The sequence below is a fragment of the Cnephaeus nilssonii genome (assembly GCF_951640355.1).
Source record: "Cnephaeus nilssonii genome assembly, chromosome: 19".
Classification (NCBI taxonomy): Eukaryota; Metazoa; Chordata; class Mammalia; order Chiroptera; family Vespertilionidae; genus Cnephaeus; species Cnephaeus nilssonii.
Window position 1 is genome coordinate 24,129,272 of NC_137090.1, and position 15,621 is coordinate 24,144,892.

Below are 15,621 nucleotides of genomic sequence, written 5' to 3' on the forward strand. Positions count from 1 at the left end.
CTTACACTATCTTCAAATTTTTGGATTCTTTTTTCCTTTTGCTTTTCCAGCTGAGTGTTTTTTGCTTCTTTGTATTTCAAATCTTTGACTTGATTCTTGCGTTCCTCTAGTCTGCTGTTAGGTCTCTGTATAATATTCTTTAATTCAGTCAGTGTATGTTTAATTTCTAGTTGGTCCTTTTTCATATCCTCGAGGGTCTCACTAAATTTATCGGAGGTTTCTAGGAAATTTCTTGAAATACCTTATAACCGTGGTTTTGAACTCTATATCCAGTGCTTTGCTTTCCTCCATTTCTTTCCTTTGTGATCTGTTTCTTTGTCTCTGCATTTTCGCTGCTTCCCTGAGTTTGTAGAGTAGCTTTGTGTGGTAGGTGTCCTGTATGGCCCAGTGGCTCAGCCTCCCCCAGTTACCTGAGGTGGACACTTTTGGTGTACCCCTTTATGGACTGTGTACACAGCCTTGCTGTAGTTAAGTCTTTTTAAAATATATATATATTTTATTGATTTTTTACAGAGAGGAAGGGAGGGGGATAGAGAGCTAGAAACATTGATGAGAAAGAAACATCGATCAGCTGCCTCCTGCACATCCCCCACTGAGAATGTGCCCGCAACCAAGGTACATGCCCTTGACCGGAATCGAACCTGGGACCCTTCAGTACGCAGGCCGACGCTCTATCCACCGAGCCAAACCGGTTTTGGCTGTAGTTAAGTCTTGATTGTTGTTGGTATCACTGGGAGGAATTGACCTCCAGGCCAATTGGCTGTGAGGATCAGCTGTGTCTGTGATGGGAGAACTTCTGTGCTGGAGACACCCTTATGAGGCAAGATTTGCTTCATTGGGGCTTTGGTGTTCACTGAGTCTGTCCCCTGAGTGTGTCCCTTATGGATCTGAAGAGTTGTAATCTGGATGGTCCCACTCTGACCACTGGGTACATTTGGATCTCCAAGGAGGTGCAAATTTAGCCTCTGCCTGAGGCCACCCAGCAGGAACTACAGAGAGATCTGCAGATTCCTCTTCTTTGTTTGGGGTTTGGAGGTGCCCAGATGAGGCCCAGCTGTGAAGCAGTGCAAGCTGCTGTGGAGCCTTGGGCTTTCTTTTGGACGTTCTGGGTCTCTCTGACCCAGGTGCAGTTTGTTAGGTAATTTTGTATTGCAAAAGGCCAGGCCATTATATGCAAAAGCCGATGCACACAGCTTGGGTGGGTTTGTAGGTTTTAAATTGGGTGGCGGGGTCCCAGGGAATCACCAGGGCGGAGCAAACAGCAATGGCTGACCGTCAGCCCTGCCCTAAGATGCCCCCAGGTCTCAGTGTCCCGCGGTAATTGTTGCAAGCACCTCTTGAGAGAAAGCCGCCCTTGTGTTCCGGCCCGATGCCAGACAGTCCAGTTTCTCCCCGTATGAGTCTGGTTCCCTTGAGTCTCGCCTGGAACTGGAGTTCAGAGCAGTCGGGAACTTGTGTCTCCCTCCCAATTGAAAAAGACAACAGCTCACCCAGTTGCCAGCCCCTTTCTGTGCATGCGCCTCTGTACCTCTGCACTTCACTTCCGCAGCTCCTCTGAGTCTCAGTGTGCTTTTCTCTTTCCTTCTAGTTGTAGAATTTCCACTCAGCCAGCCTTCCTGTGGTTTTGGATGATGTCCGTTTTGTCTTTTAGTTGTAGTTTTGAAGTGGTTGTGCGAGGCAGCAAGTTCAGGTGTTTACCTGTGCCGCCATCTTGGTTTCTTATTTTTTCTTTTAACGAAAGAAAAAAAAAAGCGTAGCTCAGCCAATGTGGCTCATGAATCAGGAGGTCACAGCTCGATTCCTGGTCAGGGCACATGCCTGAGTTTCAGCTTGATCCCCAATAGGGGGCGTGCAAGAGGCAGCCGGTCAGTGATTCTCATCATTTATGTTTCTATCTCCCTCCCTCTCTGAAATGAATAAAAATTTATTTTATATAAAAAAAGAGAAAGTTAAGGAATTTTATCTTCTGCTTGCTTTTGTTTTGTTGTTCTTGTTGTTAATCCTCACCTGAGGATATTTTTTCCATTGCTTTTTCTGAGAGTGGAAGGGTTGGGGCACAAAGAGAGAGAGAGAGAGAGAGAGAGAGAGAGGAAAATGTATGTGAGAGAGTTATATTGACTAGTTGCCTCTTGCATATGCCTCACCTCGGAGTGAACCCACAACCTAGGTACGTGCCCTGGTTCTGGAATTGAACCCTTGACCCTTTGCCATGTGGGCTGCTGCTCTAACCATTGAGAGAGAACACTGGCCAAGGCTGCTTGCTTTTGTTTTGGCACTAAAAATATTCAGGATTGACCATGCTTTTATTAGTCTTTCAAAGATCTTATGCGTGTACTAGAGGCCTAGTGCACGAATTCGTGCATGGGTAGGGTCCCTCGGGGTGGCCTGGGGGGATCGGGCCCTAGCTCACGCTTCCCGCCCCACAGCCCCGCCTGGCACCCCACCTTGGCCTGGCACTGCCCCCTCACTTGTTCCATCATCCAGTTGGTGGGATGATCGATTGGGGCCGGCCCCCCACCCAGTTCCCTCAGCGCCTGGAAGCCAGGCGGCGGCCCTGCCTCCTGCCACCGCCACTGGTTGCTGTCTGCAGGGCAGTCAGCGGGGTGATTGGGCCCCTGTTTGCACCGCCTTGGCCTGGCACTGCCTGCTCACCTGCTCCATCATCCTGCCTCGGTCCCGCTCTCATCAGGGCCCATCGGGGTCAGCAGCGACTCCACTGCTGCCAGTGCCATGTCACTGACGCCTGCCATGTTCTGCGCCGCCCCCTGGCGGTCAGTGTACGTCATAGCGAGTGGTTGAACTCTCGGTCGAACAATTTGCATACTAGGCTTTAGTATATAGGATACTGTCTAGGCATTATCCCCTCAGAAATTTTTTCCACCCTGCGTGAGTATCCTTATGAAAAATAGACACTTGCTGCAGATAACTATTAGATGGTCAGTAGCTTCTTACACTAGCTGTAAATTTGTAGGAAAAGGATGGGATGGTACTTAATATAAGATTGGCAAGACTAGGAGGAGTATTTGCAGGCTTCCAGATCAGTGTTGCCTCTTGTTACTCTTCAGAAACATCTTTATATGTTACTGTCATTTTTTTTCACTGTAATTGGAGTCATATTTGGCTAATAACAAAGGTGGAAGGCTTCTTTTGCTTTAATACATATTAGTTTTTTAAATACAGAGATAGCTCTGAATGGATTAAGACCCTGTCATTTATTCACCATAGGCATTAATATAGATATTTGTGTGTTTTTTTTCTTAACTCTAGCTAAAATATACTATATTGTGATATATGGAGAGTTTTGATTTTTTGTTGCTATCTGGAAGGGTTGGGAATATAATTTACAACATGAATATAGGTTGTTTGCAACATGAGACTTGGGGACTGTAAAGCAGTCCTGGGCAATTGACCTTATAAGTCATTTTTTACTGAGGAGCAGGAAAGGGGAATTGAAATGGAAGAAGGAAGGAAAAAGCAGTGCCTAGAAGATACTACCTATTTTGCTAGGGCCTGACCTATTCAAGAAATGTTAGCTTCCTCCTTCCTGCATAGTATGATCCTGTTCTTGAGTCATGATCAACCTTGTATTTTAATTGGATTATTACAATAAATAATGCTTTAGTAGGTTAACCATGATATATAATGGTATTTCTTTAGAACTCTACAGTTTAAGTTTAGACAACTGATTTATAGATGACTTTACAGAACCTTATTTTACTATAATTTTTAAACTACATGTATAAATGGCAAATATGAGGAGCTCTATGAGTACATTTTCAATTTTGGCCTCAGATGATAATGACACTTAAAATTTTAGAATTTCTAGTTATAGATTCAAGGCTTGTTTGATAATATTTTACTATTTGGATTATTTTTCATGTGCAGCTGTTCTTTTAAGGTTTCAGGTCCGTTCACCAACTTTCTTTCAAAAATGCCGGGACCAGCATTGGTATATTACTCAGTTGGAGGCTGCACAGACTAGCTATATCCAACAAATAAATAACCTTAAAGAGGTAAGGACAAAAATACGTATTTTGGGTTTAGTGTTTCATTTTGTCTTATTGGCCTGTTATTTATAATTAGATTTGGGGTACTTCTTGCTGTTTGTAATTTTGTAGAAAAGTCCAATTATTTTGTTCTCCATTCTTACTACCTTTGAACCTGTCTTTACTGCTCAGTAGCCACTAGCCATATATAGCTATGTAAACTTAAAAAAATTCAGTTCCTTAGTTGCACTAGCCACATTTTACTATTTTTTTTTATTTCTTTAAATATATTTTTATTGATCTCACGGAGGAAGGGAGAGGGAGAGAGAGATAGAAACATCAATGATGGGAGAGGATCATTGATTGGCTGCCTCCTGCACGCCCCCTACTGGAGATCGAGCCTGCAACCTGTGCATGTGCCCTTGACCGGAATTGAACCTGGGACCCTTCAGTCCTCAGGCTGACACTCTCCACTGAGCCAAACCAGCTAGAGCATAGCCACATTTTAAATGCTTATATTCGGCATTGCAGCTAGAAACATTTGCATTATTTCATAAAATTGTATTACAGTGCTGCTCTAGTTTGAGGTTATTTCTCTGTGTTTTTCTCAGTGACTTCTGTATTTCTCTTCCCCATACTGTCTTGAATTTAGAGGATTCAAAGCTATAGAACAACTGAAAGTTGCCCCATCTTTAATTCTCACTATTGTTGAATTGAGCACTGGGGATGATCAGTTACATAATTAATTTAAATATATATATATATATTATTGATTTTTTTACAGAGAGGAAGGGAGAGGGATAGAGTTAGAAACATCGATGAGAGAGAAACATTGATCAGCTGCCTCCTGCACACTTCCTACTGAGGATGTGCCTGCAACCAAGGTACATGCCCTTGACCAGAATCAAACCTGGGACCCTTGAGTCCGCAAGCCAACACTCTATTTACTGAGCCAAACTGATTAAGGCCAGTTAATTAATTTTTTATTTTACCATGGTAAACTAAATATGTAAAGAATGTTTCTTTCTGCCAATGGAAAATGAGATGGGGCGGAAGCTTTTGAAGTGCCGAGATTGGCTAATAGATGGAGTAGTAATATATGAATAAATACATACTTTCAGAGATTTTTCATGTTATATGTACTATTTAAAACTGCCTGTATTTACTTTAGAGTTTGCTTACTGTATGTGTAGCTTGGTCTGGATAGAAGAAGGATGAGAATAAATTAGGCAATTTTTCTTTCTTTTTTTTTTTCTAGAGAGAGTGGAGGGGAAGGAGGGGGAGAGAGAGAAACTGATGTGACAGTTTAGAATATAGGTTACTTAGAACATGAGACTCTGTAAAGCAGTCCTAGGTAGTTGACCCAGACTTCGACTGGGGCCAGGGTCTAACCTGCAACACAGGTATGTGCCCTTGACCAGGAATTGAGCTCGAGATCCTTTAGTCCTCAGATTGATGCTTTAGGTTACTGAGCAACACTAACCAGGGTGGGCAGTTTTTCTTTGTCATAGATTTTTCCATAAGCAAAAGGCAGCAGGTGGTAAGAGAGATGGTACAAGAAATGTTTTGAGAACATATATATATTTTTTTACTTAAAAATATTTTTTGCTTTCCTATAGAAACACTGCTTATAACTCATGTTTATTTGTGCTGTTTTTGTCTTAAAAGAGACTTACTATTGAGTTATCTCGAACTCAGAAATCAAGAGATTTGTCACCACCAGCTAATCATCTTAGCCCCCAAAATGATGACAGTCCTGAGACACGATCTAAAAAGTCTGGGTCCTGTGCTGACATGCTTCTCCAGGATGGTCCTATTTCAGCTTCTGTAAGAGAGGCCAAAGAGGATGAAGATGAGGAGAAGATTCAGAATGAGGATTATCATGTAATAATTAGACCAGTTTTTTAGATTTATTTTGTGTTTGATAAGAGAAATTAATAAGATCATGGTTTTCATCATATGATGTAGAGGAATCAGTGTGCGAAAAATCTTATCTGTTAGTCAAGTCAGAAGTTGCTGAATCAAAGTATTTTAAAGTTATATATTGCAGAAAACTACATTCTACACAACATACTGATGTACATTCTAGAAACTATAGATTGTGAATTTTTAAAAATATATATTTATTGATTTTTTACAGCGAGGAAGGGAGAGGGATAGAGATCCAGAAACATCAATGAGAGAGAAGCATCGATCAGCTGCCTCCTGCACACCCCTTACTGGGGATGTGCCCGCAACCAAGGTATATGCCCTTGACTGGAATCAAACCTGGGACTCTTCAGTCCCCAGGCCGACTCTATCCAGTGAGCCAAACCGGCCAGGGCAGATTGTGAATTTTTTAAATGTGTTGTATTTTTATTCACTGAAACTAGTTGCATATGTAGATAGACTCATTTAGGATTTGGGAGATAGCCAGGTTTTGTCCCAGCCAAATAATGACCAGAATGAGAATTCAAGGAGTGGTTGTTTTTGTTTGAGGGAAGATAGGGATACAGAGAAAAGCTTTTTGATAGGATTTAGAGAAAAGGGAACCCTAGTACACTGCTGATGGGATGCAGACTGGTGCAGCCATTATGGAAAAAAGTATGGTGTTTCCTCAGAAAATTAAATGTGGAACTGCCATTTGAACCAGTGATCCCACTTTTAGGAATATCTATATCCTAAGAAACGCAAAATGCCAATCAGAAAGAATGTATGCACCCCTATGTTTGGAGCAGCACAATGTATAATAGCTAAGATCTGGAAACAGCCCAAATGCCCATTGGAAGCATGGAACAGAGGGCAGAATCTTGGAGGGAAGGTGGGGGCGGGGGATGGGAAGTAATCAACCAAGAACCTTGTATGCATATATGCATAGCCCATGGCCACTAACAATGGGGAAGTAAGGGTGGGAGGCGGGGGCGGGGGGTGGGGAAAAGGGGTCAATGGGAGAAAAAGGGGGGCGTATGGAATACATTCAACAATAAAGAATTATTTAAAAAAAAAAAAAAGAAAATCGTTGCCCTAAGGCAAGCATGTCAAACTCATGGCATATATTTTTGCGGCCCAGCCAATATAACGCTATGTAAGAAACATTTTAATAAAAATTTTCTAACTTAATTTTTACAACATCCTGTTATTCATAATTATTAATAACGAACTACAATGTTCGCTAATGACTGATTACTATAATCGTGTTGCATTCATTTCCCTTACACGCCTTACACGCAGGCGCGCCATTTCTCTCCACTAATACTAGCAGCGAATATTTTAGCAGCCGATTGCCACATCACTAGTCTTGTACTGACTAGTTTGGTGTGCGCAACGGGACACATTTCACTTTCTGAGAACACGAAAAATAGAGGTTTATTTGCGTTACGCTTACTAATTTGTGCAGTTCTTCAGTGTCTGGTAAGTTAATGTTCAAGAAAAATACTAATTTTTATTAAAATGTTCTATTATTTTATGTTAACAATTACTCATTTATTTCAGCCCTTTGTATTCAGCATGTCTCTATCGAAATAAACCTATATTTCTATGAAAATTAAAGCTTTTGTTTTTTTGTGGCCCACATAAACTTAAACCTTTTTTATTGGCCCCATGTTAGCCTTTGAGTTTGACATGTTTGCCCTAAAGTAAAGGAGACATGGTTTCTGAAGGAATAATAAAGACTGATGCCAGAATTAAAAAAAAAAATAAATGAAGGAGCCATCAGGGAGACTGAAGATAAGTTGAAGGTATTGACAAATCCCAAGTATTTAAGGAAACTAATAGGGGCTAGAACCAAGCACTCACATTAATCTTTGGATAGAATGAGGTAAAGATGGAGTTTACATGTAGGGCAGCTGAAAGTTGGAGGGATTTGTGTTTAATAGCCATTATGCTTTTCTGTGCAGGTAGGTGCAGGTTTTACAATGACCTTGTGGATATAGAGGTTAGGTAGGATTTGAGGAATGATAATTTGAAATGTTACTCTGTATGAAGCATTACTAGAAGCTAACATGGAATATCTGAAGCATTTCCAATTACATTAAGGGCTCCGCTGCAATTGGCAGCAATAAATTAGTAGTACCAGGTAATGTGGTTGTGTGATTTTTTTTCTACGGGGCTTAGCTGATTGGGCACACGAGCAGAGAATTCTGATGATTGCGTTGTTGTTTGGTGCTTGCTCCATACTTGATTGTTCTTTGAGATAAAAATCTTTATTTCTTTGCCTTGTTCTAGCATGAGCTTTCAGATGGGGATCTGGATCTGGATCTTGTTGGTGAAGATGAAGTAAACCACCTCGATGGTAGCAGTTCCTCTGCCAGTTCCACAGCAACAAGTAACACGGAGGAAAATGACATTGATGAAGAAACTATGTGAGTGTTGCACATTAACTACCATATAAAACACCTACAAGATAATTAGAAGGATATTAACTAGACCTAAAAGTGGAGATATTTAGCATTTTTTCTGAATAATCTTTATATATAAAGGATCTTAAAGGAAAGACTTGAATTAGTTTCCACTCTCTGATCTCTGGTTTCCAAACTGAGTTTTAATTTTCTTTTTTATCTCACCTAAGGATATATTTTTTATAGATTTTTGTGTGCATGCCAGTGAGAGAGAGAGAGAGAGAGAGAGAGAGAGAGAGAGAGAGAGAGAAACATCTATTGGATCTATTGGTTGCCTCCTGTCCCAGGGATGGAACCTGCAACCTAGGTATGTGTGCCTTGACCTTAAATCGAACCTGCAACCTTTTGGTGTGGGACAACACTCCAGCCAACTGAGACACCTGGCCAGGGCCTGAATTTTAATTTTTGTTTTAACTTTTAATTTTGCCATTATTTCATATTTAGGAAAAGTCACAACAATACTAAGAATTCCCCTATTTTAAAAAACTGTCCATATTTTCTCCTCACATGTTAATATTTTGCTTTATGTTTCTCTTTTTTCTCTTTCACCATATAATTTTTTGTGAGACATTTGAGATTAGGTGGGTATACTTCCCATTATGTACTTCGTAAAAACAAGTATATTTCTTATGTAACTACAGTGCAGTTATCAAAATCAAGAGACCAACATTGCTGTAATATTGTAATCTGACCTTTTAAAAATTTTGCATTCAGTGATGTCTTTTGGTTTAGGATTCAATGCAGGATCAAATGTTGCTTTTGGTTAAGTCTCTTTAGTTTGCCCCAATCTGGGTCAGTTAGTCTTTGATTTCATTTTTTTCACTTTGTTTTATATGTCTTTGACACTTTTGAGAAATACATAGCAGTTATTTTATAGAAAATCCTCAATTTGCAATTGTCTGATGTTTCCTCACCGTTAGACTGAGTTTATGCACCTTTGGGAAGAATACTACAGAAGTGGTGAGGAAATTTTTTTCGGTATATTGTATGAGGGGGAAGTGGCGGGTATGTGTTTAATCTGTCCCATTAGGGTTGATAAATTTAGATACTTGGTTAAGAGGGTGTCTTCCAGGTTTCCCTTCTTTACAATTATGACTTTTTTATTTTGTGATTAATAAATATCTCTTGGGAACATAATTTGAGATTGTAAATATCTTTTTCTCATTGTACTTTTGTCCATTAATTTTAGCATCCATTGATGATACTATCTTGGAAAAGATTACTGTGTTGATTGCCAAATGATGATACCATTATTCATTCTGACTTAGTTGGAATTATACTTTAAGGAAGAACTTTCTCTATTAATTAATTGATTAATTTCATTAATATGGATTCACAGATTCTTTTATTAAATAATTTAACCCATTTATTATCATTTATTACTCAGGCTATCCAAGATTTAGCCAATGGGAGCCTGTTAAAGAGATAACTCCTGTGTCCTTTGGGATGTCCTCATAATTTTTAAAGCACTTTCTTATTTTCTGGCACTATAAGACATTCCAGGTTCACCTGTACTTTCTCTATTCCAGCCCTGGCATCAGCCCATTTTTCAAAGGAAATACCAACAAAATACCAAAAATATTCGAAAAACCCTAGCTGGTTTGGCTCAGTGGATAGAGTGTCTGCCTGTGGACTAAAGAGTCCCAGCATATTCCTGGGTTGTGGGCTCGATTTGCAGTGGGGGGTGTGCAGGAGGCAGCTGGTCAATGATTCTCATCATTGATGTTTTACTCTCTCACTCTCTCTTCCTCTCTGAAATCAATAAAAATATACTAAAAAATAAAATAAGGTAATAGTGTTTTTTGGTATGATAGACTGTGAGGACTTTGATAAGGGGTTATTACCATTTATTTTGAAATTAGATGCCTGGTGCACAAAATTCGTGCACAGGGGCAGGGGAGTGTCCCTCAGCCCAGCCTGCACCCTCTCCAATCTGGGATCCCTCAAGGGATGTCCAGCTGATAATAAACGGGCAGTCAGACATCCCTCTCACATTCTAGGACTGCTGGCTCCCAACTGCTCGCTGGCCTGCCTGCCTGCCTGCCTGATTGCCCCTAATTGCTTCTCCCTGCCAGCCTGATTGACGCCTAACTACTCCCCTGCCGGCCCGATTGCCCCTAAATGCCCTCCCCTGCCAGCCTGGTCGCCTCCAACTGCCCTCCCCTGCAGGCCTGGTCCCCCATAACTGCCCTCCCCTTCAGGCCTGGGTCCCCCCCAACTGCCCTCCTCTGCCGGCCCGATCACCCCTGCCCTCCCCTGCAGGCCTGGTCCCTCCCAACTGCCCTCCCCTGCTGGCCTGGTCCCTCCCAACTGCCCTCCCCTGCTGGCCTGATCACCCACAACTGCCCTCCCCTGCTGTCCATCTTGTGGTGGCCATCTTGTGTCCACATGGGGGTGGCCATCTTTTGTGTTGGAGTGATGGCCAATTTGCATATTACTGTTTTATTAGATAGGACAGTATTTTAGGAAAATATTTAGTATATGCAGTAATTTAAGCATCTTTCTTTTTTAACCTTAAAATGTAGTGGTGCTTTGTTTGGTTATTCCTCACCTGAAGATATTTTTCCATTGATTTTTAGCAAGAGTGGGGGGAAGGGGAGAGACAGAAAAAGAGAAACATCCATGTGAGACAGACACATGGATTGGTTGCCTCCCACACGTGGCCCTGGGCCGGGATCAAGCCTGCAGCCGAGGTACATGCCCTTGACCATAATCAAACTTGAAACCCTTAAGTCTGCAGGCCAACACTCTATCCACTAAGCCAAACCAGCTAGGGCTAAAATGTAGTGTTTTAAGCCTAATTTACTATCATTAAGGTACCTATTATTTAAAGCTGTAATCTTTTGCTCTACAATGGTTCTCAGGTTTTCTCTTTTAAATGTTTCCAAGCTATCTTAGTATTTTTTAAAGGTAGTTTGACTATTAATACTAACTATACATGTGATAATGAACAAAGTCTTTTTCTTCATTTTTGTATTTAGAAATATCCTGTCTTCACAAGAGAAAGCTATGCATTATTTTTATAAAATTCATTGAGGTGTGACAAATAATGTTAATTTTACTTAACTCTGTGGGAATAATGAATTTTGTGTATTCTTAGGTCTGGAGAAAATGATGTGGAATACAACAACATGGAATTGGAAGAGGGAGAACTGATGGAAGATACAGCTGCTGCAGGACCTCCAGGTACAAGGGCCAAGTCTACAAGACATTCTGTCTTCCCTTTGTTCTTTTTTGACCGTCTCATGTTTTAATATGTGGCAGCCACTAGCTCTTAAAATAATAATAGTAGCTAACATTTGATATATGTTCTTATGTACTAGGCAAATGCACTTTGTGTACCTTATCTCATCTATATAATAAAAACCTAAGTGACCTTTACAGTGGAACGACCAGTCGCTATGTTGCACATTGGCCACCAGGGGGCAAACGCTCAGTGCAGGAGCTGCCCCGTGGTGGTCAGTAAGCTCTCACAGGGTGAGTGCCGCTCAGCCAGAAGCCAGGCTCACGCTGGCAAGTGCAGTAGCAGTGGCTGGAGCCTCTACCGCCTCCACAGCAGTGCTAAGGAGCAGTGAACAGGCAGGCAGTAAGGAGCAAGGGATCCCGGACTGCAAGAGCGCACAGGCCGGGCTGAGGGGAACCTCCCCCCCTCCCGTGCATGAATTTCGTGCACTGGGCCTCTAGTTTACTTATAAAAGTCTGAGATTCTAGGCCTCTGTCTTTCAAAATAGCCTCTCATCTGGGTTCCTTGTATCAATTATTGCTCCCCTTCATTCTGTTTCCCACAGCATGAGTTCAGAATGTGTGTGTTTTTTCTTTCAAATTGATATCTGATCATGTCACTTCTCTACTTAACCCTTTGCACTCGCTTGCTTTTTTCTTGATTCCTTTATTCTAATGCTAACCGTGTCGAGTCACACTCGACATCCGAGTGCAAAAGGTTAAAACCCTTTATTGGATTCTACTTACTTATAGGATAAAGTCCAAACTCATTAATATGGTGTAGAAGATCCTTTATGTGCTGGCTTCTGCTCATTTCTTTAGCCTGCTTATACTCCTCTGCCTCATTTTCAGCCCATTAAATGTGCCATGGTATTTCTCACATCTTTGCTTCCCAACATGTTGTTCCTTCTACCTTCTCCTTATTTTTGCTTTTATTTCATTTCTTACTGGAAGCCCTCCTAGACGGCTTGCCCTGGGTGTCTTTTCTGCTTTCTCAAATTAACTAATTAGGATCTATAGAACCTATTTAACCTATGTTAAACATTATTCTTATTGCTTACATAGCTATTTTGCTTTTCACCTCTGAACTCGATGAAGCAATATAATGTGTGTCGGAATTTTGTATCCCTTGCACTTTTAACAGTATAATAGGGATCATTTAATAATTTTCACATAAACATTGAGTAAATACACTTTATTACTAAATTTTCAATGTAATTTTTAAGGTTTTAAATATTGCATAAAAATTCAGAGGCCATCTTGGTATAAAATGGAAGATGAGTGTACTAAGTCAAGGTTACTGAATATTTTTCAGCCTTTTTTAAATTAAATTAAATTTATTTTTTTTAAATAGATTTTATTGATTTTTTTTACAGAGAGGAAGGGAGAGGGATAGAGAGTTAGAAACATTGATGAGAGAAAAACATCGATCAGCTGCCTCCTGCACACCCTCTACTGGAGATGTGCCCGCAACCAAGGTACATGCCCTTGACTGGAATCGAACCTGGGACCTTTCAGTCTGCAAGCCAACGCTCTATCCACTGAGCCAAACTGGTTTCGGCTCAGCCTTTTTTTAAAAAAAAATATATTTATTTATTGATTTCAGAGAGGAAGGAAGAGGTATAGAGAGATAGAAAGATCAGTGATGAGAGAGGATCATTGATTGGTTGCCTCCTGCACACCCCACACTGGGGATCGAGACCGCAACCCAGGCATGTGCCCTTGGCCAGAATTGAACCCGGCGGAACCCTTCAATTCACAGGCTGATGCTCTGTCCACTGAACCAAGCCTGCTAGGGCAGTTTTTTTTGTTTTGTTTTTAAGTTAAATCTGATTTCCTCTCTCTTCAACTGTATTGTAGGGAAATTCTTATATATAACATTTTTAGACCCTCTGGGTAAGCAGAGATTATATTTTTCCAATTAACATATTCATTCACCAAATATTTACTGAGCACTTAACTGAAACTGAATACTGTTTTACTTTCAGGAACTACAGTATTGAAAAAAAGATGTCCCTATTCTCATGGACCTCATAATAATGTCATGTTCTATAATTCTGAAATTATAATTTATTTGTTTTATATATATATATATATTTGTTTTTTTGAGCACCTATTATAATTCAGACATTGAATTCTAGATGTTGAGGATACAATAGTGAATCAAACAGTTAATTTGTATTTTGTGCTTTGGGGATTTTATATATTTGGTAGGCATTTATTGAAATTCCTATTTCCGGATTTCTGGAAAATACAATGAAGAAGAGTTACTCTTAAGTAATTTATAATCTGAAGGTGAATAGGTATATAACCAATATATATAAGTATAAGAATACACATACAAAAGAATTCCAAATAATTTTTTTACATATTGTCTCTTCAAGGAGGTGAAGTGTAACTCGCCACCCTTAAATGTAAGCTATGCTTAGTGACTTGCTTCCAGGTATTACAGTATAAAATATATTTAAATAGCTTTTTTTAAAAAAAATATATTTTATTGATCTTTTACAGAGAGGAAGAGAGAGGGATAGAGAGTTAGAAACATCGATGAGAGAGAAACATCGATCAGCTGCCTCTTGCACACCCCCTACTGGGGATGTGCCCACAACCAAGGTACATGCCCTTGACCGGAATCGAACCTGGGACCCTTGAGTCCGCAGGCTGATGCTCTATCCACTGCGCCAAACCTGTTTCGGCTAAATAGCTTTTTTAAAGGTTGATTTTTAACCAGTTTTATCAAATAAAAATGTAATATGCAAATTAACCATCACTCCACCACGAATATGGCGGCGCCAAGTCCTCTCAGCTCTGCCGGAGTCCCCCAGTCCCAGGGAGATGGCTGCTGAGAGCAGGCAGTGTGAGCAGCCTGGCTCAATGCTTGCTTCGTTGCTGCGGCGACGAGCAAGCGTTCTGCACCCGGCCGCACATGGGCCTCTGGGCCGCGGAGAGCCTCTGGGCACTGGGTGCGTAGCAGCCAGGCCCTGCAGAGAGCTCCTGGCACACGGATTCGTGTGCAGGGCTACTAGTATTTTCATAATTCTATATGCTAGGCATTGTACTAGGCATAGAGAAAAAGGTGGTTTTCTTGGCTTAAAGCTTAGTTCAACATAGGTGATATAAATAGGACATTTTCTCACAGTCAGTAGCAAGTTCTGTCTAAAAACTTCAACTTGTGTTCCAGTACTTAAGCTATAAAAAAAGTCTACCAAACATGTCATAGATCTGTACAGTTTGCTATCCAGAGACCTGGAGAAGATTCCTATTTTGGTGTCTAGTTCTTGGAATCTGTTATACCATGGAGATTTGTCTTTCATCCAAGACCACTGGGTTATGAGATACGTTCACCTTTCCTAATTCTTATTCCACTAATTGTATATACTGTATACATTGTCACTTTTTTATTTCTATGGCTCAGGATGAGTTTGAGGGTTGCTCCTGAATTCTGGATAGTAATGAGGCCAGTGCTCAGTCACTGTGCCTGTGTACAGCTCTCTGGCAATCTGGTTTCTTCATTGTGCTTCTCATTATGAACATCCTAAGAGACAAGTATTCAAACATCAACCAGTTTACTTTTATCTTTTAAGTATACTTAAATTTGTACAAATATATAGCATGCATTTTCTGTATTATTTTATTTTATTTTTTTGCAGGTAGTAACCATGGCTATGTTGGTGCCAGTAGTAGAATGTCAAGAAGAACACACTTATGTTCTGCTACTACAAGTAATTTATTAGACATTGATCCTTTCATTTTAATGCATTTGTTGGACCTTAAGGGCCGGAACAGTATGGAAAATTTGTGGGGCTTACAACCTCGCCCACCTGCTTCACTGTTGCAGCCCACAGGTAAAATATTAACAGTGATTTTCCTTTTTTGTGGTTCCCTAAAAGAACTCTTGGATTTTAATCCAAGTATTTCATCTAAGTGTTGGAAAACAGTATATTTCTGTAGCAAATTGATTTTTTCATTGTAAGTCATAAAATGACATTTATATTAAAGAGATCAACCAAAGGACTTGTGTGCATGCATATGAGCCT

General features: G+C 40.5%; 1 protein-coding gene across 6 annotated transcripts in view; it reads left to right on the forward strand.

Annotated features, from left to right (window-relative positions):
* TRIM37 (tripartite motif containing 37) overlaps positions 1-15,621 on the forward strand; it is a 160,086-nt gene that overhangs the window by 44,246 nt on the left and 100,219 nt on the right. For 5 of the 6 annotated variants that reach the window (XM_079797016.1, XM_079797014.1, XM_079797017.1 and 2 more), the window contains 5 exons: positions 3,899-4,013; positions 5,655-5,870; positions 8,190-8,326; positions 11,463-11,548; positions 15,235-15,429. In XM_079797016.1, coding sequence (XP_079653142.1) covers positions 3,899-4,013; positions 5,655-5,870; positions 8,190-8,326; positions 11,463-11,548; positions 15,235-15,429 — 749 coding nt within the window. The remainder of the gene's footprint in view (positions 1-3,898; positions 4,014-5,654; positions 5,871-8,189; positions 8,327-11,462; positions 11,549-15,234; positions 15,430-15,621) is intronic. The other variant, XM_079797018.1, reaches the window with a different exon arrangement.